The 26,234-nt window shown below is 40.0% G+C and overlaps 1 protein-coding gene across 13 annotated transcripts in view; it reads right to left on the bottom strand.

Moving 5' to 3' along the window:
- Positions 1 to 26,234, bottom strand: part of kif1b (kinesin family member 1B) — a 64,491-nt gene that overhangs the window by 26,048 nt on the left and 12,209 nt on the right. For 2 of the 13 annotated variants that reach the window (XM_071203801.1, XM_071203803.1), the window contains exons 3-25: positions 21,282 to 21,358; positions 20,957 to 21,136; positions 20,444 to 20,512; positions 19,882 to 20,060; positions 19,138 to 19,249; positions 18,515 to 18,592; positions 18,356 to 18,421; positions 18,159 to 18,176; positions 17,732 to 17,807; positions 17,129 to 17,207; positions 16,899 to 17,041; positions 16,277 to 16,318; positions 14,208 to 14,419; positions 12,697 to 12,776; positions 12,105 to 12,180; positions 10,821 to 10,900; positions 10,343 to 10,449; positions 10,009 to 10,092; positions 9,515 to 9,695; positions 9,299 to 9,371; positions 1,373 to 1,487; positions 1,242 to 1,259; positions 450 to 598 (exon numbers count right to left, since the gene is read on the bottom strand). In XM_071203801.1, coding sequence (XP_071059902.1) covers positions 450 to 598; positions 1,242 to 1,259; positions 1,373 to 1,487; positions 9,299 to 9,371; positions 9,515 to 9,695; positions 10,009 to 10,092; positions 10,343 to 10,449; positions 10,821 to 10,900; positions 12,105 to 12,180; positions 12,697 to 12,776; positions 14,208 to 14,419; positions 16,277 to 16,318; positions 16,899 to 17,041; positions 17,129 to 17,207; positions 17,732 to 17,807; positions 18,159 to 18,176; positions 18,356 to 18,421; positions 18,515 to 18,592; positions 19,138 to 19,249; positions 19,882 to 20,060; positions 20,444 to 20,512; positions 20,957 to 21,136; positions 21,282 to 21,358 — 2,294 coding nt within the window. Of the gene's footprint in view, positions 1 to 449; positions 599 to 1,241; positions 1,260 to 1,372; positions 1,488 to 3,165; positions 7,176 to 9,298; positions 9,372 to 9,514; positions 9,696 to 10,008; positions 10,093 to 10,342; positions 10,450 to 10,820; positions 10,901 to 12,104; positions 12,181 to 12,696; positions 12,777 to 14,207; positions 14,420 to 16,276; positions 16,319 to 16,898; positions 17,042 to 17,128; positions 17,208 to 17,731; positions 17,808 to 18,158; positions 18,177 to 18,355; positions 18,422 to 18,514; positions 18,593 to 19,137; positions 19,250 to 19,881; positions 20,061 to 20,443; positions 20,513 to 20,956; positions 21,137 to 21,281; positions 21,359 to 26,234 lie in introns of those variants that run through there. The other 11 variants (XM_034086594.2, XM_071203804.1, XM_071203802.1 and 8 more) reach the window with 10 other exon arrangements.

Genomic DNA, 26,234 nt, shown 5'->3' with positions numbered 1-26,234 from the left:
TCAATCTAGAAGCGCCTGGAACTGGACCAGTGTATAAATCACACACACTCCGGATGGGAAGGTGGACCCCCAATCGGGTGATGTGAAAGATTGCCTTCTTCACAAACACACATGTTTTAAGATCGATGTCCAGTTTAAGAGGCTAAAGCTGTCAACTGACTTAAATTAGGGCATGAAAAAATAAACGTTACTGTGGCTCTCCAATAACTTATTTTGAATCCATAATTATTTATGTGCCTTTTTCTTTGTATTCATTTTACAAGGTTGACCGCTCAACTGCTTTTTTTCAGATTTTTTAAAAGCAATTTTAAATTTTAAATCTTCCTGCCTTCACTAGCACTAGTTTTGTGCTAAACAAAAAATGTTTCTCTTTAATGTTAAAGCTGGAAAACCGGTCTTAAATCACTGCTTAAGAACAATAACGTAAAGCGCAATATCAGTTTTCTCACTTTCTTCTTTAGCTCCACACTGATGGCGTTGGCCTCCTTCAGGTAGACGGCGCTTCCCCACAGCTGATCACGGAGGGAGGTGAACTGGTGGTACCTCCACTTCCTGAAAGACCACTGAGCTAACTCAAACTCGTGCTGAGTCCACGGCACTGCGGGGGAATCAGGTGATGTTAACATACACGAAAATAAACACACACAATGATAATGCACAAAAAGGACCATGCCAGTGGTTGTACTTGTTTTAGCCCAGTGCACTTTACATTGCTGCCTTCAAATCAACATTATCCATCATGCGGAATATGTTGTCTTCTTTATTTTTACTCAATATTTCTTGCAAGCACTGTGCTGTTAACTTTAAATAAATTACTGTCAGCTTTAAATTATGAAGCACTCATTTATAACAAACAGAAGACAAATTGAGAGGAAATACAGACTTTTAGTGTGTTTCTTGTAAGACCACAGGACAAGTTAAGCTCCATCCCCAAAATTAGAACCCGTTATCGCTCTCAACTTGATTTACAACTGTATTTCTAGTTTCTTCCTTCGGAAAATATAGCCAGTAATGTAGAAGAAACTTTGGGCTAAAACATGCAAATCTTTAATTATGGTCAAAGTAAAATGTGTTTTGTTTAATTAGTAGTATGTTTATTTCAAAGAAAGTATAGGATATTGCATTTATGGACTAGTTTGACTTAAAACCTTGAATTTGTAATTAGTTAAGACATTTCAATTAATCTAAATGAAGTTGATATTATATTCTTCTGGTTATGAAATGGGAAATACTATACGCACATCCCAGAAGTTTAGGCTCTGGATAGAAAATGTGAAAGAAAACAAACATTGCATTTAAATATTTATACTTTTTAGCCCTAAATACATTTGATAAAGAAAATGCTGCAGGGCTGAAGATTAACAGTACACACCTTCCTCCTCCTCCTCCTCCTCATCCTCCTCCAACTCTTCTTCATCAGGTGTCTCGGTAACCACAGAAATAGTCTCCACCTGTTTCTGAAGCTCCTGCAATTTGCTCTCGTACACCTGCACACCAACACACAGGGACGAGGAGAGAAAACATGAACAATTCTCCATCAGCCGCAAGAAAACTGTGAAATTAGACTGCCATCTGTACCACATTTAACCCAAAATACACAGTGATATGTTGGGAATACTCGATACTACCAGAGTTTTATTTCTATATTAGAGGCATGTACTGAGAACTTTGGCTATACTGATCCAAATGATACATGCAGCTGGATGTATAAATAATGCAATGATACACAGAATTAGGTTTACAAATACATTAAATATTATACAGTAATATTTTCTTATACTGTACATTTCCAGACCCGTTATTAAATACTGTGTGTTTTGGATGTAAAACACTCGCAGTGAAAGCTATTGATAACTTGAAGAGGTTAAAATATATTACACTAATCATAAATAATAACATGTCTATTGTTATCAAGGAAACATATGACACAATCCAAAACCAAAAAATATTTAATAGTTCTAGCCGAAAAAGCAAAAAAAGCCCAAGAAATGTTTAACTTTTTATATACGAAAAAGTGGGTATCCGAATCCTAGAGCCGATGCAATTGAACATTTAAAAAAAAATATTCTGAAATAAATAAAATGAAAACAAAATCATGTTATAGTCAGAGAGAAAGGCTGGGATGGAAGAGCAGAGCTGCTGGTGGGAGCTGAGTCAACTGTAATCCAATGAGAGGCGCCATCATCATCAGGGCAGGACAGGCCGTGGTCCCGATGACCTCATCCTGTTTGTTCAGTGTCTTCTGGGAAGACAATGCAGCCTTTTCATTCGTCATTAACCTCGTCCCTGCTGAAATCCCACCAACAAGCCAACAGCTAAATTCTATCCATTCAAGAACATTTAGAAATCTAAAAAAGCAAGTTTTACTGAATGTAGAGATCTGCATTTGTAGCAATGTGCACCGAAATGGTTCATGTGAATACAGTATTTCAAGCCCATTCAAAAAAGTCTATTAAAATTCACAAATTACGTTGCAGCATGGCAAAGACTACATTTAGTGCCTCGATTTATGTTGATGGGATGAAGTGAATAGCACCTAATCACACTTTCATCCCTATCCCATGTTAAAGTATATGTGATGTGATTTCAGTAATAACAAATAGCTTATAAAACCCTTAGCAATGTATATGGTTAAAGTATAAAGACATGTACCACATTCATTTAAAATGTTTTAAAAATAGAAATGAAAACAGCCCATATCTGACGTAAGGTGTTGTACAGTGTCTCACATTGGTACTCCTGTTTAGTTCATTCATGCAAAAAGGCCTGCCACGATAAATACATTATGGTAAATACTTATGGACCCCGACCATTTTAGCTGACCTCGATAATGCTCTTTGTGTTTACATATGCAAGGGTTTAAATAAGGATGTCACCAACATTCAAGCCAGCATGAGGCCAGAATGAACAGCAGGGTTTTGCCTACTTTTAAGACTTTTTGTTGTCAGATCCTGAGTCCATTTTTTGTCGTTTTGATTGTGTGTTTTTTTTTAATAGTATTTACAATTTATTTATAAAAAGGCCACTTTAATCTGATTTAGCAATACCATTCCAGTGATTGAATTCTTAAGTATAAGAAGTATAATGCTCTTTAAAAGGGTGCTCTTACATTATTTTTGCTATTATAACCATATAAATGCTATTAAATGACAATATTGATTTTCGAGGTCATTTATGTGACTGTATATTGGCCAACTAAAGTAGTTATTGTGACAGGCCTAATGGACAGATGAGATGATGTCCCTAAACCGGTTTAATGGCAGTGAAAAACAAATACTACCCATATAAAACAAATAACTGCACTTGGAGCATGTCGTTTTATTTCAGTCATATTTTGAAAATCCTCCAGCAACACAGAGACTCAGTATATTCTTACCTTGTTCACATATGTATGTTTGCACAAAGTGCTTGATTAAGGAGCAACACAACTTGGTACACAGCTGCACTGAGGCACTTGATATTGCAGATTCAGAAAGCAGACGCACAACACTCAACAGACACTTTGAGCTGAGACCTAACACAGACATATATGTATTTCAAAAGAACAGCGCACTGTTCATTTGAAGTGGTTTACTTTCCAGCTTCCCTGGTCACCATTGGCACCAGTGCATACGCTAAATAACGTTCTTTAATGGAGCACTTATTAGGGATGAAGAAATGTAAGCTATCGCATGCAAAGATAGTCAAAGATATGAGGCGTAAGGTTGAGAGACTTGCACATGTCATTATATCATTTGGTTTTTGTTACAGCAGAGAAAGGCAGAGTATATACTGTCAAAACGTAGAGTATAAAACACAGAAAATCATTTCATCATTGTGAACCAATGTAACATTTTGAAAACCTCAAAAGGCCTCTGCTTTCTGCTCAGTGTCACTGATTCTCAGATGATTTATAGGCCATCTTGTACTTAAATGTTCAAATGAATCAACATTTCTTTTAAAGAAATTAATGCAGCAAGAAAAGGCAGATTGACAGGCAGGTAATTCAAATAAGCATCAGCTATAGCACAGAGGCAAAACACTGACTGAGTTCAGAAGCCATCGCTCTGATAGATCTATCCAGGTAGTGGCGTTTTGATGCAGCTAAATCAAGGCAGTCTTCAAAATCTCCATTGACATTGTAGTTCTCCCAAATAACATTATTCAAACACGTCAAGCCTTTGTCCTCTCTCCAACATTTTTAAGCCAAGTCTTTGGGAGCCATGACAACACTCTGAAGGACACTGAATTGAAACACGGAGAACTCTGTGCTTACTCAGTGAACCACAAACCCAGAATGTCATTTTAAGAAATCAGAGCTCAACTGAGGAAGTGTGGTTGATACAGGAAGAAACTCAATTTGTTTTTTAACTTTCTGGATTAGTGGAACTTGTGAAACATAAAAATAGATTTTGTGGAACTTGTGTTAAAGTTAGGTCCACCCCCCTAGGATTTCAGCATAGTGGTTCTTGTATTTAATAAGCTCTGTGGGTAGTTTTTAAAAAACAGTTTTAATAGGGTAATTTATGACTTAACATTGAAATGTGTGTCTTTACCAACTAATTCATTATTCATGAGGAAGTGCAAGTACTGAAATACAAGATGAAAGTTATATATTTGAAATACATCTAAGAAAGAAAGGTTGGGATCCAGCAATCAAGTGGCTTGAACTAAGCATTTGAATAAATCAGTGTTATTACTTAAAAAAGGTTAGTTTGGTTAGGCAAGTTAAGAAGATTCCTTTGCACATTTTAGCTTAAAACCCTGTGCATGAAAACTGAATTAAAAAGCAAAGAAAGAAAATATTGAATTTGTAATGCACAGCGGGATTAATATGTTAAGGCATAAAGGCACCTTTTGAATACCACTTTCTTTAAACCAATATTTCAGTCTGTTTAAAAAGGCAGTCACGCAATTGACTAGTGCATCAAGTTATTCCATTATTTAAAATGTCCAGCAGGCTGGTCTTTTGATTCTAGGCCAATGGTAGTTTATGACAGTAAATGTTTTATGAAGTACAGCAAAAAAAAATAATGAAAAACTGCAAAGATAACTGATGTTTCCATCCTGAAATTCAGTTACATGGTACATCAAAAAAAAAAAAAAAAGAAAAAAAAAAAATATATATATATATATATATATATATGGTGTTTAGGGTACAATCACAACCAAAGTCTAGACACTTCAGTGTGTTTATATTGTAGTGGCTAAAAACATTCAAGATAGATCAATGATAAAATGGCAAATATGTAAACTCAGAAATTCAACCATGAAGACAATTTTGGCAAATCAAAGCATGATTGATGAATTGTCACACATGATAAAAGATGAGCAGAGTAGGCATGGCATGTCTCTTCAGAAAAAAACAAAAGAACAGTCCCTTTATCATCTGTTGGCTTCAATTCCTTATGACAGCTCTCCCAATGCTAGTGATCACAGGGCACACAATGCAGCACAAACTCGTAAAACGGCATATATTATGGTGATGATGATGATAAAATGTCTTCTTATAATACATACAATACTTTTGGATCAACCAATAACACACTGATCAAGTGCAAAAGTCACAGTCGGTTTGAATTGTGTGACTCACATGATTCTGAGCTGTTGTGATCTGTAATGTATTTTTTTACTACTCAAAGTATATTAAAACTAGTTCCTCATTCCACATGTCCCACTCAAACTGCAGTCTCTCTGCTGGCTTTTAGATTTGGAGCAGACATCTGCCTGCGCATTCTCGGAGGTGGCTGAAAGTTGATTGGATGGTTAGCGTGGTCAGTGTGCTGGTACTGCTGATAGCCATTGTATCTACCATCTGTATACATCATGTTATCGTAGTGGCAGGGCTGTTGTTGTTGGTGGTGTTGCTGGGGATGAGCCTGATGTTGGCGGGGCAGGTAGAAAGCTTGTGTGTGCCTCCTGTTGCTTTCAGACTGCTGCAGTGACTCCATGGAGCCAGAGGGCCGCTGGCGGTAATTAAAAGAGTTGCTGCGGCTTCGTTCATGGGGCTGCTGGTTCTGGTTGTTCCTATAGTTATGTCTGTGACCCTGGCTTAAACCTTGCTCCAAGTCTTTGCTCCTGAACTGGACTGATGGGCTTGGTAATGGAGGACTGACTTGGATCAGTGAAGCAGCCATCCTTTCTTTAGACTGCAGTCCTTCTCCATTCAGGCTTTCGCCCTCGTCTTCCTCTACAGCTTCTTTGGGCACCTTTAGCTCAATGACTTGCTGATCTGTGATTATAATATGAGTGCCTGGGCTCCATGAGTTGCGGTGCTGAGGGTTGCTTTTGAAGGGGAAGCGCAGCTTGCGGTCTTCTGGGGGTATGAAGCGGTGTGGTCCGGTCTGCCGGCGGAGCTGTTTTGAGATCTCTTGTTGCTGAAGGTTCTTGAGGCGCACCTGCTCTTGACGCATCCAGCGCATGTGGCCTCGCTTCAGGGTAGAGTCATCGCCTGCACTTTGGCCTGTTGGTGAATCTACATCCTCATAATCAGGCTTTTCTGGCAAGGGAGGTTTAGCTTCTCTTGGGGATGTGGCAGAGGTAGTGGAGGTGGCTACAGGAGGCTTTTCTTGGCTCTCTGGGGTGATGAGTGGAAGAACCTTTTCCATTTTAACCATCTTATTTCTGAGGGTACGGATCTCCTCATCCTTCATATTGTTTTGCTTCTTTACCTCGTGCAAGATGTCTTCAAGTTTATCAATGTGCACCTTCAGGTCATCCATTACAACCACTCCTGGTCGTGGCCCATTGGTAACGACGTCCTCAATGCGCTCATCACCGACCCCTACAGTGTCCCAAACGTCCCGAGCCACCGCCCTCCACGAGTCCCGCTCGTTGGGGTCCTTCTTGCTGTAGCTAGCACAAAGCTCCTTCATTTTTACTATGGCCAGTGCTTCGATTTCCTGCCGTGTTTGGCGGAAGTCATTGAGGGCTACTTCATAACAAATTTCTTTGACTGCCTGGATCTTCAGGTCGGAGATGGTCACCCACTTGGAGTCCTTGGTGATGCGACGCCGCTGAGGGACCTGGTACATTTTAACTTGCTCTCTTATCTTCCCACTGCTGGGTAATCCACACTTTCTCACTATGGACTGTAGCTTGCTGGGTGGCAGCTTTTCCCTCAAGGAAGTGATCAGTCTCCAGCTCTCTTCACAAGACCTCTTATCTGAGTCATCCCCACTATCAGAGTCTCCATCCTTGAGAAAACAACAGGACACAAACCAAAAGGTTCCCAAAAAAAGGAGAAATTAAAATGAGAAATCAAAGAGAAGATGAAGGGGCGACTTTTAAAATAAAAGAATGATTAAAAGTTATGAATATGCAACATGGGAACTTCAACTATGAGTAAAGTTAAAGCTTGATTAGACAGAGCTTTGTGCTTCAGAATTGTGAGATTTAGGATATTTGCCAAAGATGACTATTACACTGTAATGTTTAATAAATATTGTGCATACATCATTATTTTACGATGTATGGCAACATGCAGTATACATCCATCCATAATTATGTTCAAAATAAAGATAGAAATACAAATAAATATCCAACAATCAGTGGCTTCCATTGACTTGCTTGCCTGTCAGTTTGTTGTTCTGATATCGTCTCTAGTGAAATGGTGATATTGATAAAAATAAATGCATATTAATATAAGTATCTATAGCTCAAAGGCTTTTCAGATATAATAAATGGGGTTATCAGCTTTAACAATATTGTTCCCAATGTTGCACATTGATATTAAAAGTAAAGGTAAAGCATGTCTATCATGATTCGAAAATAAATATCAATAGAGGATAGTGGATGATCGGAGCACTTCTGTTCGTTTGTCATGTTCATCTTCTTAATTAAATGTATTTTGATTTGAAAGCTGGATCCCAAACATGCTACAGCGGCATGCATGTAGATGCATTTTGGAGCTTTCTCCCTTTAGTCCAGAAGGTTTGAAAGGCTTTTGTGTTAGCAGTGAGTTAGAAGACAAAGTGTTCTTGCGGTTGATCAGAAAGCCAGTAGAGAGAGGAGAGGCAGGCGAGAGGGTAAGTGTTAATCCACTACAAGAAAGATGTTAGTTGGAAAAAAATGCAGTTTCTCATTTTTCGTAGACAAAGTACATTACAGATCACAACCATTTGGTACAAATAATTCATGTATTGTGTATGTAGTGTATCTATAGCTAGAATTGGATGTGTTATGTTGCTGGGAGTCTGAACCCCTATGCCTGAGGCTCTGCACATAATACCAGTCGTATGAGTAGAGGTCTGTGATTCACTGATTTAAGCAGCGATAACTCTGTTGTTGAGCCGTGCCCTCAGTGTGCTATGCCGGTGCTATGTAAGGCTAGCAAAGAGAGGTAGCCAAAGAAGTCAATGAGAAACCACATTGTCACTATCTGTCAAAAAACTATAGCGGGATATTTTTGTTATCACAATGCATTGGACATGTCAGCAACTGCATTGGAGAGATGAAACTCAGGATAAAAACAGAGCAAGAAAACTAGAGTAGAAATCTAATCCAAGCAAATCAACAGCCGCTTCGAAGCTGACCAGCTCAACAGCAAACACTGCAACTTAGTCCAGAACCAGTACTGAACGAGTTAGGAAAACATGCTATTAACATGAACCATGCAAAAGCAGCGTCACTTTATAAAAACGAGGCAATGTGTTTCAATCGTTACTGACCAATATTCAGGTTTAAGATTAATTTTGAATATAATATCAAAAAACGTTAGCCGTAAGTTGCTGTTTTGCAAGATTCAGATCCACTATAGAAGACACAAGAAAAATGAAAACATGGATTTGGAAAGCTTCAACATCTAATTCTCGCTCAATTAAAATGCTATGGAGAACCCAAGAGATGGGCAATCTTTCTCAAACCAGAAAACCAACCATGCAAGAAGAACAGACATGCGCTAGCAGTATAAGTGTGAATCACGCACACAGACATCTCAAAAGTGTCAGAGCACAGAGTGAGAATTAGTACTAGTCAGATTTAAAAAGGACCAAGTGAAGCTATCATCCAAAAAAACAGAAACTAGCTTTCAAAATGGTATTGACCATAGAAAAACCATGCTTTAACTTTGAACTCCACTTTGAACTCAGCCAAATTAAACTCAAAATATCACAAACTATCTGAATCAAGAGAAGCTGCCTTGACTTAAAAAATAACTCCCAAAAGGCATGAAATAAATAATGGCTTAATATCTAATTAATAAACCCACAATGCAGCTACTACTAACTTGTCTAAAACTTCTAACATTACAAATACAGAAAACTGAATCAATAACATTTACAAAGTGGGTTTGATTTCATTCCAGCTGATTTGAACTCACCAGTCGCTGCTGCTCCAGAAGTTGGTCTGCTTCTTCCTTTTCCTTTTTGTACAAGATTTCCATCTCAGTGAGCCTATGTAAATGACAGCATATTGTTTATTATGAAATACATCACAGAAATGATGATATACTTTAGCATCCATATTTGAAACCCAACAGATCACTACAGATACTTATAGGACATTTAAATAAAGGCCAACAGGATGGATTGCGTACCTTTTCTCCATCTCCTGCTTCATGTCGATGCCCTGCTTCTCCAGCAGCTCTCTCTGAGCAAAGGTCCAATCAACCGGCTCCACGGGGGTTTCTGCCGTTGGCGTCTTTTCCCTTTCAGCTCGTGCCTGCTCTGGATGGTTAAACCGGAACACATGGTTCTTTCCCATAATGATACGGTTACCTGAAAGAAGACGGGCAGAGAAATGGGCAGGGATCGTTAAATTAGCAAAGACATTGTTTATTAAGTGCTGATAGAACAGTGTAAATGTAAGAACTCCAATATTTTGTTTAAAATTAAGGTTAAAACATCAGAATAGATGCTATAAACCACATTGTACAACTGTTATTTATGACGCCACAGGAAAAACCCATTATACAAATTCAATTATCTTTTTATTAGGAAATCAGTCACCTCATTCCGGCTTAAAAGAAATAACAAAAACATCACATTCACAGATCATTTATAACTTTATTTACAAAAATGTGAGATTTACCTGAACGTAGCTGGATTGAATCCTCAACACGCTTGCCGTTGACGTACGTTTCAGATCCCTCGCATGGCACCAGCATGACGACAACTTTAGCAAAATCAGAACAGCCAATCATCAGTGACTCATTCTGAGAAGATCTAATTCAGGGTATGTACTGATTACTGACAGGGCAGAATGTTTCCATTAGCAACAGAAGATAAACGTTGATTATATATGTATCCACCAATGCCATCCAGACTTATTGGTTTGTTTCAAATCTGATGATAATAATCCAGATATTCAAATCACATATGCCATGGCAAAGTTAAGCAAGCAAACTCATAATATAGTGCCTCACCATTTCCATTGAGATTCCTCTCGCTGCGGAAGACGCAGTGCTCTTCCCTGATATGAGCACCACTTAAAACAATGTCCTGACGTCTTTCAGCATCAGCCTGACCCACCCTGAAACAATAAGAGATGCCATTATGAGAAAGTGAAGTCTCTTTGTGTTGGCAGCCATTTCATCTAAAAGTCAGCGGCAGAAGTTAAATGGAATATTTTTTAAGAAAGCAACACCCCCAAAGGACAATAGGTGTTTTCGTCTGTAACTCTGTCATCCGTTATTGTCCCCCTGAGGCGTGATTGTAACAAAATACTCAACAGGAATAGTCTTCTAAGGGGAGCACAAGGACAAAGAGGGGAGGACAGTAACTTTAGAAGGCAACACTTTTGGTGAGCAGTGGCAGATAAGGAAGGATAAGGAACTTCCACTGCCTGGAAAGAATGCAACTCTTACACCTTCATTTCAGTGTCATCATGCAGGTTTGGGTTACCTTGTAATTCCGTCTTTGATGTAGTAGAGCAGGCACTCTGACATGAGAGGATCCTCATTCAGGTTAACCAGGTGTGGAGTCTATACATGAAACATAAAACATAGACGGTTTACCACAAAAATATTTCTAGAATTTCTCTACTTGCATCATGTTTTCACAGACCAATCTATACCAACACTAACAATAAAAGGTGAGCATATTCTTAAATCACTGCCGTCAGTGATACATGATATACAGTACACGGACAGAAAGGGTCACATCGACACAGTGCTGACACTCCTAGAGTCTGAAACATCACAGTATCACTAGATATTATGCTAGCAGCTAGTCTGCTAAACCACCAACCTTTTTTGGGGAGAACACCCCATTAAAGTCTGTATAAAGTTCACAAGACTTCTCAACGAAAAGCTAACCCATAGAGCAGCAGTGAGTGAAAGGAGAGAAAAAAAATGAATGGAAGAAAACAAATGAATATGCAGTGGAGGAGTCGGGAAGGATTCAAATAGGGGACATTTTCTGAAACCACAGCTGATCTAGGGACAGCTAGCGCGAATACCATAATACACCTATTGGTCTTCCTGGTCTCCTCAACTGAGAAATGCTGGAGCGGTAAGGAGAGCGAAGGAAATATACCATTGCCTGTAACTTAATAAGCCCCATGACAGTGCTAATAAGCAGCTTAAGGACACATTTAAATAATTTACTTGGAGCTAGGTATTATATTTAAAGATAAACCTCCATTCAAGTGGTCTGTGTATAATTGTACTTCACAGAACCTTAATTAAATCCCATCATTATATAAAGTTAATAATGGAGAGGGATATTAATCGTAGATGCTACACACAGGAGTTACAATAAATGTAGATCTGTGCAACAGTGTGGTAACCATAGGGACAACTCTGACAGCATTTTAAGGATGTTAAAGCACTACTCAACACTTATCCTCATCTAGTGCAGGAAGGGTGCTTTGTCTGCCAATTCTAATGAAAACAAACCTTCTTGGTGGCAAAAGAATCAAACTGCTCGTCAAATGGCATTTCCTGGCTAAGCTGAGTGTGTGAAGGAAGCAAATAACAGAGTGGAGAGACAGACAGAATGATTAAGTGAGGAGATGAGAAAAAACAGTGACAGGGAGGGTTCTCATGGAAAAAGATAACACAGGAAATAGAAGAGAGGAAGTGATGGTGGAAGGGTGTGCATCAACACCTATGATCAACACCCATGGGGAAATCAAAACGGGCAACCGCCATCACCCTCAGTGCTCGTGTCTCATGTCTGATTTACCTTTTTAGGAGAGAAGACCCCCAAAGTGCCTCCATCTTCTCGGATTGCCACACCCATCTCTGCAAGCAATGCCTCCCTGTAAGGAAGTAAAACATGTGTCAGACCCTCCGGAGGAATAACACACATTGTTGCACATATTCTCTGGCAGATACTTTCTGCAATAGAGTTACACACACACTCGGTACATTTATTTCCAGCAAAGCGCCTTTGCGTTGATAAGACAAACAGGATGAGAAGTGATGGTGAACAGCATCACAGTGTGTGATTTGTGGAGTGACAACAGGCAGAGAATGGCACCAGTGAGACTCAATGGACAGACCGTAACATGGTTTATGTCTGCAGCCACAGATGAGTGGATAAAGGGGGAGAAAGGGGTGTGAGAGGGGTGTTTGTGCGGCTGAGTGTGACAACAGAGAAGGGAAGGGAAATGGACAGAACAAGTGCAGCGGAAATGTGGCAGATAGGTGAAGAAAGGGAGCGGCACAGAGGGGGGAGAATACAGAGACGGGGCTATGGGGGGTTTGTCTAGCACTGACAAGACACAGATTAATTGAGGGAGGGGTGGATGCACACGTATGACGTTAATACTGACCTCTCCATGCGGATTGCCTCAGTCTTTCGCAGTTTCTCTTCCCAGGTTTCATTGAGCTCGGCAATAATCTTTTCTGATTCCTGAACAACAGAGGCAAAGTGTGAGGAAAACACAATGATTGTAATTGAGTATTACCTGTAGCTACAGGGTGTTAAACTCAGTAACACCAAGTCTGGATTAAAAAGATTTAAACTAGTGATAAACAAGCTTTCTTGGCCATGCTCATATGCTTTCTTTCATTAAAGAACATTTTGAGTCAGTCACGACAACAGAGAAGGGCAGTCCCACATAATGGTCTATGTTATGGCGTGAAAACATAACTTTATGAGTTCCCCGTTCTGACAATGTTTAATATAGTCATCCTAGTTTAATACAATAATGAATTGTTATGTTGGGCAGTACTGAGCTTTAAGGGGAATTGTAAAGGTGACTTTGACTGTGATCTTTGTTTCCGTCTCACTCACACAGCTGTGACACCTTTATTAAAGATCACTATTAAATCTAAAAGCCAATGAGACTTGGATCTATTTTTGTCCCATTTCGTCCTTGTCTGCGTTGGTGTTTGACGTCATTGGATGACAGATAGACTGGGCACCATAGTTGCCATGGAAACTGCAGCTCCTCATGGTTGGTGTTTGCAATGTGCTTTCTTATAAACAGAGAGAGTGTACTGCGAGCGTGAGAAGTAAAACTCAGAGGTCATATGAGGACTGAAGGGAGGAACGTGTTTTGATTAAAGGTTGTGTGTGGGCTAAACAAAGATTAAACAGCCATCTTGACATTCACATAAGAACTTTAATTTACTGTTTAAATATTACAGTGTGAGGTTTATATTAAGTTGGCGTTTTATTTGGTTTACTAATTTATTCACAGATATTTCAGTGATTTAGAAAGATGCACCTTCCCCAGTTCCTATAATTCACATATTACTCTTAATATTATATTAACTGAGGTATCTTTTCAATTGTTTAATAAAATTAAAATGTTCTTATGTTATGCACAAATGTTTGTTATACTTTGATGAACAATTGTAGGATGTGTATGTAAGCCATATGCAGCATTGCAGCTAAGGGATGCTCCTCCTTTGCCACACAATAGATATTTAACACCGCAGGCAGAGGAGAAATATGACGAATATTATGAGAGACACAGAACAGTGTATTTTAACTGTTTGATCATTTACATACATTTCAATGATGTTTGATCATCGTTAGTATTTAACAAAGAAGATACTGATATACAAATATATGTTTTAATTTAAGAACATGCTTTACACAAAACCGTGAAAGCCATCCTATTGCCACACGCAACACAACATGCAGCAGCGTTTGATCAAACTAGGAGCAGATTTGAATGGCAAAACAAAAAGGCTCTAAAAATGGACTTAAAGTAAAAGGTAAAAGTATCCACATTTGAGGGTCTTGGCAGAGTGGACAAATAACTGTGGGACTCTTCTTCTCTCTTGACATAGGTGTGATTTCACTGCAACCGTCTACACAGGCCAACTCTACCTTGAGTCTCTCGATGGCCTCCTCTCCTCCAGGGGTGGACATGATGCGCTCCTGGATGCTGGTGGCAGACTGAAGCCCCCCCTGGTTGCACAGCGAGCCAGAGGACGGTGAGGCTGTCAGGGAACCAATAGGGGCTGTGGAGAAATGGCCAGGGCGTTGATTCTCTGAGGCTATCAAGTATCTATGCTTATTGTTCTGAATGTCTTTCAGGTCTGAGCCAACAGCAGGAGAGAAAGAGTTGGAGAGAAAAAGAGCACAAGGAGACAAAAGGTGGACAGGCCCAGGGCAGCAGGAGAGGGGGAATAAACCACATAAAATGGAACGGAAAACCAAATAGGAGGAGAGAGGATAGAAAGAGGTGGGGGGGGGGGGAAGAGAAAGGACAAAAGGAAGGGAAGACCAATGTAAGACACAAGTTGTACATCAAAGGGTTAAGACAAACATCCAGCATAATAGTCAGCTACAGAGAGAAGCAGTTTTCACTCCAGGTGGTTTGCAAAGGTCTGCCTGCACATTTCAACAGAATATATTAGACATTTTAGTTTGTACTCTGTTAGAGTTTCCAAAGCGCCTGTTTCTCTGTGGGCAGAATAACAGTGCAGAGCAATTTACTCCCAGCAATTAATTTGAATTGTGTACAATTCTGAGGAATACGCTGCTGTCCCTTTGTTGTCTTGAATGAGAAAACACTGCGTGAAAACTGCAATCCATGTATCAACTACAGGATGGGAGGGTGATAGCGGGAGGACAGATGAGTCACTGACACATGCTGCCAAAGTTCAACACACACACACACACACACACACACACACACACACACACACACACACACACACACACACACACACACACACACACACACACACACACACACACACACACACACACACACACACACACACACACACACACACACACACACACACACACACACACACACACACACACACACACACACACACACACACACACACACACACACACACACACACACACACACACACACACACACACACACACACACACACACACACACACACACACACACACACACACCTCGCTAAAGGTCAGACAACTCATGTCAATATAATGACCTCAAAAACTCAGACTGTGCCTTCTAAGAAATGGATAAAAAGAACAACAAATTTAAATATTTTTTGAGGTGCTGACATTTGTGTCCAGTAGACACCGTCAATAAAGTATTTTCATATTTCAGAAAAATAGGAAATACATCAAGACCAAATTACTGAAGAACTTTATGAGTACTTCGTAAAAACTTGATTCTTTATTGCTGTTAAATCAACTATGAAGATTAGTCAAATCAGGTAAGGACCTGTTTTTGGGCAGGAACTCAGGTTAAAACATGTATACAGATTATTAGTGCTTAATACTTTTATCTTGTTAAATAACAGTTAAATAAAAAAAATACAGATTATTAGTGTGAAAGGGGTGGAGTTATTCGGGATTTCTGAGAATACAGCAGAAGGTACACTAACTATTCAGTACAAACTATTACATCAAGCTATTCAACGCTGGTGCAGCTACTGAGAAGTTTAAAATCAAGCACCTTTCCGTCTGTAATTCTGAGCCTCAGGTTGGGAACTAAAGATTTGAGCATTTTCAGCTGCAGCGAATGGTTAGTAAAAGAAAACAAAATAAAAAGCAGAAAGACCACAGTCAAGAAAAGTAGCATTAGAAAGTAAGCCAAAGACAGATATGCTAAGAGAAAGTGTGGGTGCTTGGGGGTAGGAAAGTCAGACAAGCTATTCTAAAAGTAATGAGACCAAAAGGGATATTCCAAAAACAACTTGTGATACAGTTGGATTGGAGCCCGCAAATATCTCCCTCCCCCCATCATCATCATCATTCAAGCGCAAAGCATGCTGGATCAGCAGTTCTAAAGAAGCCTTTCATTTCTGAGTCTACTTCTATAAAGCATTTGCTTTTAGCATCAACATGCAAAGCCGGTAGCAGATTTAAATATAGGTATGGGGGGCAAAAGCAATGTTCGCTTTTATCAATAGGGCAAATAAGGATAGACAATTCATGAGTTCCACACATATACACACATTTGATTCCACTTCCGGGGCAATCATCCCCCATAGGATCAACTGAGGGGAAGCAGGAGAAGATGAGAGGGTCAGAGGTCAGCACCAGTGAATGATAGGAAAAGGTTACAGACATTTCTTAGTGAGCTGAATGCGAAGGCACTTGTTAAGTGCCATGTCATTAGGCATGATCTAGGCAGGCATTAGCAAGTAGGCAGGTTATTAATCAGCCCACATATTAGAAGTTATTAATGGGTGTATTATGGCTCTAATTTACTAGGCTATGAGCCATTACTCTTGTGTATAGCAAATTGAGTGTGATAGTTTAATGCATCTTTAAACTACCATTCGTGTTGTCAGTCACAATTAGCCAAATATGACCATTTATATTTTTGGTCAAATTATTTGTAATATACTATGCAACCTTAGAATGTGTTCTATTATGCATGTTATAAATAGTACAACATATACTCTATAAGGAGGTATTTGACAACAAGTACGTTTAGTAATTGAGGCATGACAACAGACACAGCGATGAAAACAAAGTTAGATGACAGTGAAGTAGAAAGAAGATGTTGCCAGAGTGTGGTAGACCCGAGTAGACGCTGTCTGGCTCTAGAAGCTTTGGCCGCATTAAACTCACTGTCTAGGATGTCCCCTAGGCCCTGAGCACGGAGCAGCTCCTTCAGTCGAGACACTTCGTCCTTGAGGTCGCGCACCAGCCTGTTGTTGGGATCCTCATTGATGACAGCATTACATTTGATGTTCTTAGCTCGGTCGGCATAGCTAAGAATTGTAAAAGAAACAAACTGTATTTGTAGCAAAGGATTAAATCCAAATGAACTACAATCATTTTGTAATTGGAAACCTTACCGGAGCGTGCTGAGAGTTTCATCGTAGTTGATATCTGCAGGACTGAGGGCAGCTACCATGGCCGTTCTTGAGTTTCCACCTGATAACAAAAACAAGTCAAACGTAAATGAAGTGATACATGTAGGTAAGATGACATTTTCCCACTGTGTGAGGACCAACACAAGATAGATTGTTGTTGGGATCCTCATTGATGACAGCATTGCATAGGATGTATTGCAACATGATTTCCACTGCACTGTAAAGTAGAAATGCTCAGAATAGAAGAAGAATAAAAATAAATGCTGAATACTTACTCCCTAAATAAAAGACTGCAGTCTAATTAGACTAAAATGCAAAGTACTGTATGTGTCATGTGTGCTGAGATTGAAGATACACTGAGCGAAGGAGATGGCTGTGCTTGTCTAGTTAGGTTGAAATACAGTCTGCTGACAGTGTTCTTCTTAAATTGGTAGAGAGTAATGTACACTAGCTCCAGTCTGGGACAGGATACAGATGGTCAAATGTGTCTTGCTGTTCAGGAATAAAAAATGTGCTTCACAGTTTACAAACTCCATCATACTCCATTTGTAAAGGATGTTTAGCAGGTGATATTAATATGCATACCAAGGTTCTCCCTCAGCAGCCATGTCAAAACAGAATCTCTGTACGGGATGAAGTCAGTCTTCTTCTTCTTCTTGCTCTGCAGTGAACAAATATTAAGTTGGTAGGCAGAAAGAAAACGTATAACTTATGTAAGACTTACGACGAAAATTATGGATGGCAGTTAAGACTGAACACTATTATGTTGTAATATAATAAACACCTCATATGTGATGGAAAAGAGGTTGGGTAAAAGGAGTAGAGGCCTGATTTGATTAACTTTTGCTCTGGTGAAAGGCTTGTGGATTTATCACTGCGATGCGCCTTAAAGCAAAGCACTTAATAAAATGGTTCTGTGCCGCAACTTCAGCATTGCACATTGCAAAAGGCTGTCAAATCTGCCTCATTGGGAGGATTCAGAGGTTACTGGTTAAGCTGTCGAACGGTTTACCTTGCTGGTAGAGTTATCCTTTGTGAGCAAGCATTACAAGGACAGGAGGAGAGAAAACAGAAGGGCAGACATTACAGCATGCCAGGCTCGTACATTAAGTCCTTAAGAAGACAGGGTCGAGTTGTAGAGGAAAGGCTGAAAGTAGGAAAAAGGTAGGAAAAGACAGAAATGAACAGAAACAGGCATACAACACTCACCACTTCAGCCAGGGCGGAGATAACCTTTCCTAACGTGGTGAGGGATTTGTTGATGTTGGCTCCCTCCTGCAATCACAGATTTAAAGATATGATTTAACAACCATCAGTGAAATACTAGCCAACAGTTTGCTAAATGTGTTCTGATGATGGGAGTCTTACCTTTAGCCTGGTACCTGTAGCTCCAGTGGAATCTGCTCGTTCACTTCCTGCCAAGTCTACCAGACTGATTTTACTGACCTGAAAAGGAAGTAGATACATTTTAGATGAATCAAGCTCATGAATAATTGACATTGGAATTATGACTAAGTGTGAAAGGATGAGAATATTATATCAAAAACTGAAAGGACTGACTTCCAATTACAAAGCGTATATATATATATGTTCAAAAAATGTTCAAATAGTAAAAAGGAAAATAAAGTATATACTATTCTAAACATTTAGACATAACCGTCACGTGAGATGCAGCTAGGAAGTTAATGGTGGAGTGGCTAAACACAATGGGCATTGTGTTAACAATAACACACTGGTCTTTGTCTCTGCTGAAGTCAGAGGAAATGCCAGGAGTCAAATCTAAAATGGCGATCAAGAGGACCATAGGAGACATCTTAGACTAAATCAAAAGGTGCAAACCAAATAACAGGGCTGCAGGTAAAAAACGTTCTAAAGGAATGCACTCCCAACAGCACAGGATAAAAGTCAGTTATAGTTTACAAACATGGTAAAGCGACAACAGTTAATGATATTATTTGAAATCAGAAAATGTCGTTCCAGTCTCCTCTGACCTTCTCTGTGGAGAGATCTGATTCGCTGTCGTGTTTCTTTTGTGTGAAGACGATGGTGAAAACAGCGTGGGACCGGCTGCTGGTCTCATTCATGTTGGTGGCAGCCACGGTTCTGTAGGTTAGCACACAGACCATAGTTAGGAAATAATGGGTGCAACACGTTTTTCTGAGCATTTAAGTAGGAATTATTTAATGATAATAATGCTAAATTCATGGTCTTGATAGCTTTATTAATGGAGCTATCATTACAGGGTTTTACGCCTATTAGGAGGAATTGCGTCCTAGGGATTACTTTGTATGGCGGAGGTGGATAATACTATATGGACACCAAACTGAAATTCACAAGGCGCATTGAGAGGGACAGGCACAGGGGAGATACAGGCTTTTCACGCCATGTTCCAGAAATAAGCTGCCTGAGTCAGCACAGGAAGATTAAGGGAGAGTTCACTCCTCCCCACAGGAGCTCTCGTAACACACGCACACACGCTAAAACATCACATGCACTCATTTAAATGAGAAACACTCACTAGCTCTATGTAGAATCTCAGCCATCCAGGTCAAGCTATACTCCCAAATATAACTAGCTGTTCTTTGATGTGATACATTTCCTGCTTTTAAATGTTGTTATTTTGCCAACAATTTTCCACCTTATTAAACTCATCCTTCTGAGCATGTGGGTAATTACCTCTTCACCACTATAACCCCCCCTTCTTCCCATGATTACAGCATGATCCCGGGGCTCACCTGGCCTTGTTGCCTGCATCCATGAGGTCAGCGATGTCTGTGTAGGAGGTGACAGCTAGCTTGGACAGGTCCTCCACGTAGGGACCCAGTAAAGGGTGCTCTCGCACTCGTAAATTCCCCTTGTTCTTGGGGTTAAGCAAATCTCGCACCCGCTCACAGTAGATCTCCATGTAACTGACCTATACAATATTGCAAAAGTAACAGATTATGAGTTCATGTGCCACTGAAATGACATAAAGCAGTAATATGAAGCTCAATATAATCTATTATACTGCAGTTAAAAATATATCTATGTTCGTGCCGGCCTCACAGTAATTGATTTCTTTGATTATAATCAGAATTAGTTACTTTTTTGAGACTTACAACCTTCAATTGTTTTCCAGTTTGAATAAACATTTTTACAATTTAACAAAATGATCTGAAGGAATGTGCCGAGGTAACCCAGCGTTTTTCAATATGTGATTAATGTCTGACTTCAACCCGATATATTGTTATGAGAAGGCTAGGAATGAGGCGGGGCTAAAAGCACGGATCACAGATGTCAAAGCAGTCCGAGGCTCACCTCTACTGAGTAGGCGAGCTCCTCTTTGTTGTCCTCATCATTGATTTTAAAGAATAGATCTTCACAAAGCTGAGGGGCAGAGAAAGAAGATGTTTAGTGCAAATTAACAGGATGTGGGGAGGTGAAAGGAAGGAGAGATCAGTGGACCAACAGATACAAACAACTTATTTGGATTTATAGCAGATCATTTAGGACACAATCCCATATAGAGAGCCTCAGCAGATAAAACACTGAGAGCAAAGCACTGCACACAGCTCTAAATATGGTGGTAGCTGAGCTATGTCTTTACAAGAAATGTAAAGGTAAAGCTGCAGAAACATTTCGGAGGTGGATCAATTTGGTTTAACATTTTGACAGGAAGTAACGGTAAAATTACAAAAAGTGACCAAAAAATAGATTCAGAAGTTGTGTTACACTATTCCGTGATCAAAGAGAGGTTAATGAGAAGTAAAACACAGTGCGCAAAGTCTCTTAATATCTGCTATGTATTGTATGATGTATTGTAGAACAAACCATGGGAATGATTCCTTCCTGCCCCTCGTCCTGCCGGCCCATCATGGTGTAGGATTTGCCCGATCCGGTCTGGCCATAAGCGAAGATGCAGACGTTGTAGCCCTCAAATGCGTGGGCCAGCATTTCTTTGCCAATATCATTGAACACACGGTTCTGTGATGCAAAGCTGGGGTCTTCCGGCTGTGGGAAAGACGGATAAAGGGCTTAAATGTATAGAATTTCAATACGCTTGTGTTCCAAAGTTTCCAAACTGACAACATATCAATAAGGTTTTTTTTTCTTGTTGTTGTTTATTTGTCTGGACTAAGGCACAAAGAAAACTTACCGTAGTGTGCGACCAGTATGAGTAATCAAAACTGAAGGTCTTTGCCGGTTCCTTTGGCTGTTTGGGGTTGAGAATAGCTGTGGGGGGAGAACAAAATTAGTAAAGTGGTCCTTAACATCTGGTTTTAATTTCAATACGGAAAAAACAACTAATCCCATGTGATTATCTTAAGTTCTAATGAAGTTAATTTATATATCCCATGTCACGTTTGAATTACTCAATTTTGATACAATCCCCTCGACAACGATATAGTATTTAACAAAAGTTGCTTCCGTGTAGTAATGTTTTCATTTGAAATATGGCAGGGACAGTTCAACCAAATAGTCTTTGAAACACGAGGTACCTGGCCTTGTGATTGACTGCACAGTTTTTATTTATTTTGTTGTATTGTTCTGGAACATTCAGTTGCTATTGCCAGCAAACTCGCTTTGTCTCACCCTTGGAATAGTTGAGTCAACTTAAAATTCAAACATCTAATCAAACTCCCATTGCTCATTTAAATTGATTATTAGGGTATTTATTCTGTTAATTAAAAAAAAAAAAAAAAAAAAAATTACATTTCAGTTTAAATGGACCTTGATTAAATAGTATTTAGTGTTATCCTGGTTGGCAAATAGTGGGTCTTCAAAGATACTGTTCAGATCAGATGTTCACATCACCAACCATTAAATATTCTACACAGAAAGTCATGAGCCACTGGCCTTTTTGAGAACTGCAACTCTTGTGTCAACCTTTCCAAACACGCCATCTTTAACCAGTGTGTGAAGACAAATGCATAGTTTAAAGAATAAAAACATGTAGCCTAGTGTCATTATACCGCCATCAGCTGTTCTATCTGCTAAAGGCATGATGACTGACACTGAATGTCCGCACTACCCCCAGCCGGTCCCTATGGCCACACACACATTTCTTAATGAACAAGAATCTGCAGCCATGCCTGGCATCCCTCTCAACCTCGCTTGCTGTTACCCCCTGGGAGTAGTGTTCAAACCTGATACACTCTGCACTGAATATGTACAGGAGGGGATTAAGGCAATTACTGAAGGATATTTTAAGATACCCATACCAAAGTTTTTCAAAATGCATGTATTAACTGTAGCTGCCTTGCATCAAAGGGCCAGGGCAGAGAGTTCATTCAGGCTGTACAGACACATGCATACCTCCAGCTACAGTAAAGAGGGGGGAGGTGAACAGAAAGGAGTAATATAGAGGATAGTAAAAAAATATGTATTTGGGTCTGATGGGTGTGCTCGAGGGCCTAGCAACACTCCAAACAGAGCAACAATAGAAACCAGAGTTTGTAAAAAGAAAAGACGATTTAAACTATGCATTTAGTGCATTTTGTCTATTGTCAACCAACCCTCCAATGTGGGCCAGAATGGAGTAATTGTCTTTGTTTAATGCAAATGCAGTTCTTTGCTAATGGGCAAATAAAAGCCAGGTCTGGCTCCTCGATATGAGTGTGCTTGAGAGGCTTTAGCATCAAGATGTCCTAGGCTGAGTGCCTTACGTGTTCAGAGGATTTCAGCTAACTTATCAATAATGCAGAAGATGTGGAGAGACAGGGGTTGCATATCACCCTCCACAGGTCACATGCTGTTAGAAAGAGCACAGCGTGTCCTCAGAAACCAGAACACTAACTGCTTCATGCTAAATATGTGATGATTGTAGAGAAGCCATTGCCCTAAAATAGGGTAGCTACAACCTAGCACAGGTAAAAACAATGAATGACTTTGTACCCCCTACAATCTTCACACAGGTTAAGGTGTGGGGCCACAGCGGCCATATTGGGCACTGGAAGAGGATACAGCAAGACAGGTGGCTAAATAAAGCCCATTTTCACCTTTGACTGGCCTCCAAATGTGAAATTGGAACCAGGGAATGAAGTAACGAAGGCAGGATTTAAGTTACCAGTGTGCCACTTCTACTTTCCTGGAACAATCTATTCTACATTGGCTATTAAAAAAGAGGTCATCTCGTTTGGAGTCATTCAGTGTCCGTCACATTCACTGTTAAGGAGGCAACTTAGCAGTAAAAACAGAAAGTTGATGAGAGTGCCGTGTGGGCAAAAAGACAGTGGGATGCCAATGACAGGCCAGTGGACTGACATTGAGTAACTGGATTTACTGGGAATCCGCCGTTTAAAAGAAATAACAAAGCAAAATAAATAAATGAAAGCTTTGTTCCCTGGTTCAGAAATAGTCTCTCATCAGAGAACTTGGTGGATGTAGTGGTTTAAGAATGTACCTAAACGCACAGTTAAGCTACATGATAGCAGCTAGTGGGAGACTACTCGTCTCGGTGAATAATGCTCACGATGTGGCATGAATATCTACTTCAATTGCCCACTCCATTGCTCTCAGAACGGATAGATGCCTCACCCAAGTGGTCCTGTCAGTGCGTCATTAGAGTGTGTCTCTCATGTAAGATGCTAGAAATGTGTATTAAAAAGAAAGGATGCAGTAAGGGATGTGGCTAGCAAAGGTCCATGTGTGCAGTAGCGCTGCAAGTTGCAACTAACAATTATGTTTTACTTTCAGTTAATCAGGCAACTGTTTTCTAGATTCATATGTTGTTCTTGATAATATCAGAGAATAGTTCAAAGAATTTCATCGCAGTTTCAGTCAAAGGTGATTCTTTTAAAAAGGTCTTGTTTTGCAAGTCCAAAGCCTAGCGGCCCGTCCACACGGCGGCGTGCGTTGAAGCGTCAACGCTTCTTCCCATTCACTTTGAATGGGGTGACGTCACGCTTTGCCGAACTGCATTGTGGTTCCTTCGCTTTGCTTTGCTCGCTTCAAAAGTTGAGAAAAGTTCAACGGAAGCGTCAGCCAATAAAATCATATGCCAGTACAAACTAGCCAATCAAACCGCGTGCTTGTGTGTCCGGGGCGGGAGATTTATGTGATTGGTTATTGGTCGAGTTTCAGACACGCCCACCGGCAAGCTCCAACGCACGTCGCCGTGTGGACGCTGCGTAAAACCCCAAAACTAAACAGTTATAGCAGCAGAAAATCTCTTTGAGAGTCTAAAAACTCATTTATTTTGCACATTTTGCATGAAAACTTACTCCAATTAAGAAAATGGTGTGGACCGAGGAAGAATGAGGTGAATTTAAGTGCAGCCAACAGGATTCCCCCTACAGGTATGTATGTGAAAACTAAAGAGTTACATGGACTCTGGGTAGTTTTATTGAAGATTGTATCTACTGTTGAATAGCAGGACCGAATCCAGAAAAGATTACCCTATGGGCGGGGACATTAAAAGTCCATCTCATCTCTATCAATATCTTCCAGCATAATTCACCTAATTTATCTCGAATGTATATCAGTCACTTTGCTCCCTTTACACTCCTGCACATCACACTTAAAAGCAGAATGTATGTGAGCACTGATACATAGATAGTATAATAGTCACAGGTTAACATGTCAATGAGGAATACCTCTGTGTTCCAAATAGTATATATTCCCACCAGTGTCACATACCGGAATTAAAATGGCAGACTCACTCTGATGCCTATTGAACGTCATCACTCCGTCTTTCTCAACCATGGCAAGAGGTATAGGACCATAATCTGGTTGCCATAACAACCGCAACTTGGCACAGAAGGGGAGGATGCAGCACAGTGCGCTCTCGCCTTGAGCATCCTCTATTATGACTCTGTAGATACTACATAGAATTATTAAAATGTACTTTTAAAAACGCACTGTAAATGTTGATGACAACTATTTATAAATCTGATTTTCTAATCCTTTAAAAACCCGAAAATATGCAAAAGTGATCTGTTACTCAAGTAATAAGATGATCATACCAGACGCCCTAAGCAATACCAGAAACAATTTTAGTGCAATAAAACCTTTTGAAGACTTCCTAAATTTGAATATTAAAAACATTGTAGTGAAGAAAAAAAGACAAATATGTTATCATTAAAAAAAAGTATTACTATTGGTGACACAGCATTGATTTGCTGCATACCAGGTAACACTAAGACAAGGTCTGCAAGCATGAATTCTACACTATCAATAAAAGAGCAACATAAAGGATTGTTGTATCACTACCCTGTCATCATGAGGCCATCACATAAACTAAACATCCATTGCACAAAAGGATGACTTGCAAATCAGCGTGGGAACGACAATGTAGGAGAGTCTCTGTATCTCTAAAGTTCAGATATTCAGTCACAACCCCATGTGCAGTGAACAGACACGAGCTGCTGGGTGGTATAACAGTTCAAATGTGTATTTGTCCAAAATGCCACTGCTTTGCATTTTCATTTCCTGTTCCGCAGAATATAGCACTGACATGATGCTGGCACTCCACGGGAGCTTTCCATTTCAAGGCGGGTTGGGCACCAGTTAACTAAAGAACATCACTCAGCTGGTTGTAGCCGGCAGACATTTTGTAATCCAGCGTTCGACATGGGGTCTATAATCCAGCTAGGGAAGCAAAGATACCCCTCAGTAATTAGGTTGTTAGGAGGTCTCTGAGCACCAGATGGGTACTAAAATCTAGCTCCATTCACCTGAGACTAGCAGACAAGCAGGGTCTAAAATGGCCGAACACATGAGCATCTCCTTTCCAGTAACCCTCTAAGGAGCTGCTAGCCGTTAGTGCAAGCTGATCGATGCCTGTCTGCGATCACAGGAAAGGGCATTAAATGAATGCACATGCAAAAATATAAAAGGAAAACAAATGGCTGGGTTAAGAGCCAGGCATTCAGAGGAATACTTTCTGTGCAGAACACCATGTGTGCTTCTTTCAGCTAGACTGAGGAATTGTAATAGCATCCCTGGGGTCTGTGTGCATATGAGCAGCAGTGTGATGTAACGGTTCACTTCTATAAATATTATTGCATTCAGTTAATTCACATCATTTAATCCTACAGACAGCATTTCCTGACTAAACAATACCTTTTGTCCCATCAGCAGAACCTACAACCCTTACCATATGTACGGA

Source organism: Pseudochaenichthys georgianus, chromosome 7 (assembly GCF_902827115.2).
Source record: "Pseudochaenichthys georgianus chromosome 7, fPseGeo1.2, whole genome shotgun sequence".
Taxonomy (NCBI): Eukaryota; Metazoa; Chordata; class Actinopteri; order Perciformes; family Channichthyidae; genus Pseudochaenichthys; species Pseudochaenichthys georgianus.
This window is presented reverse-complemented; position numbering and strand designations above follow the sequence as displayed.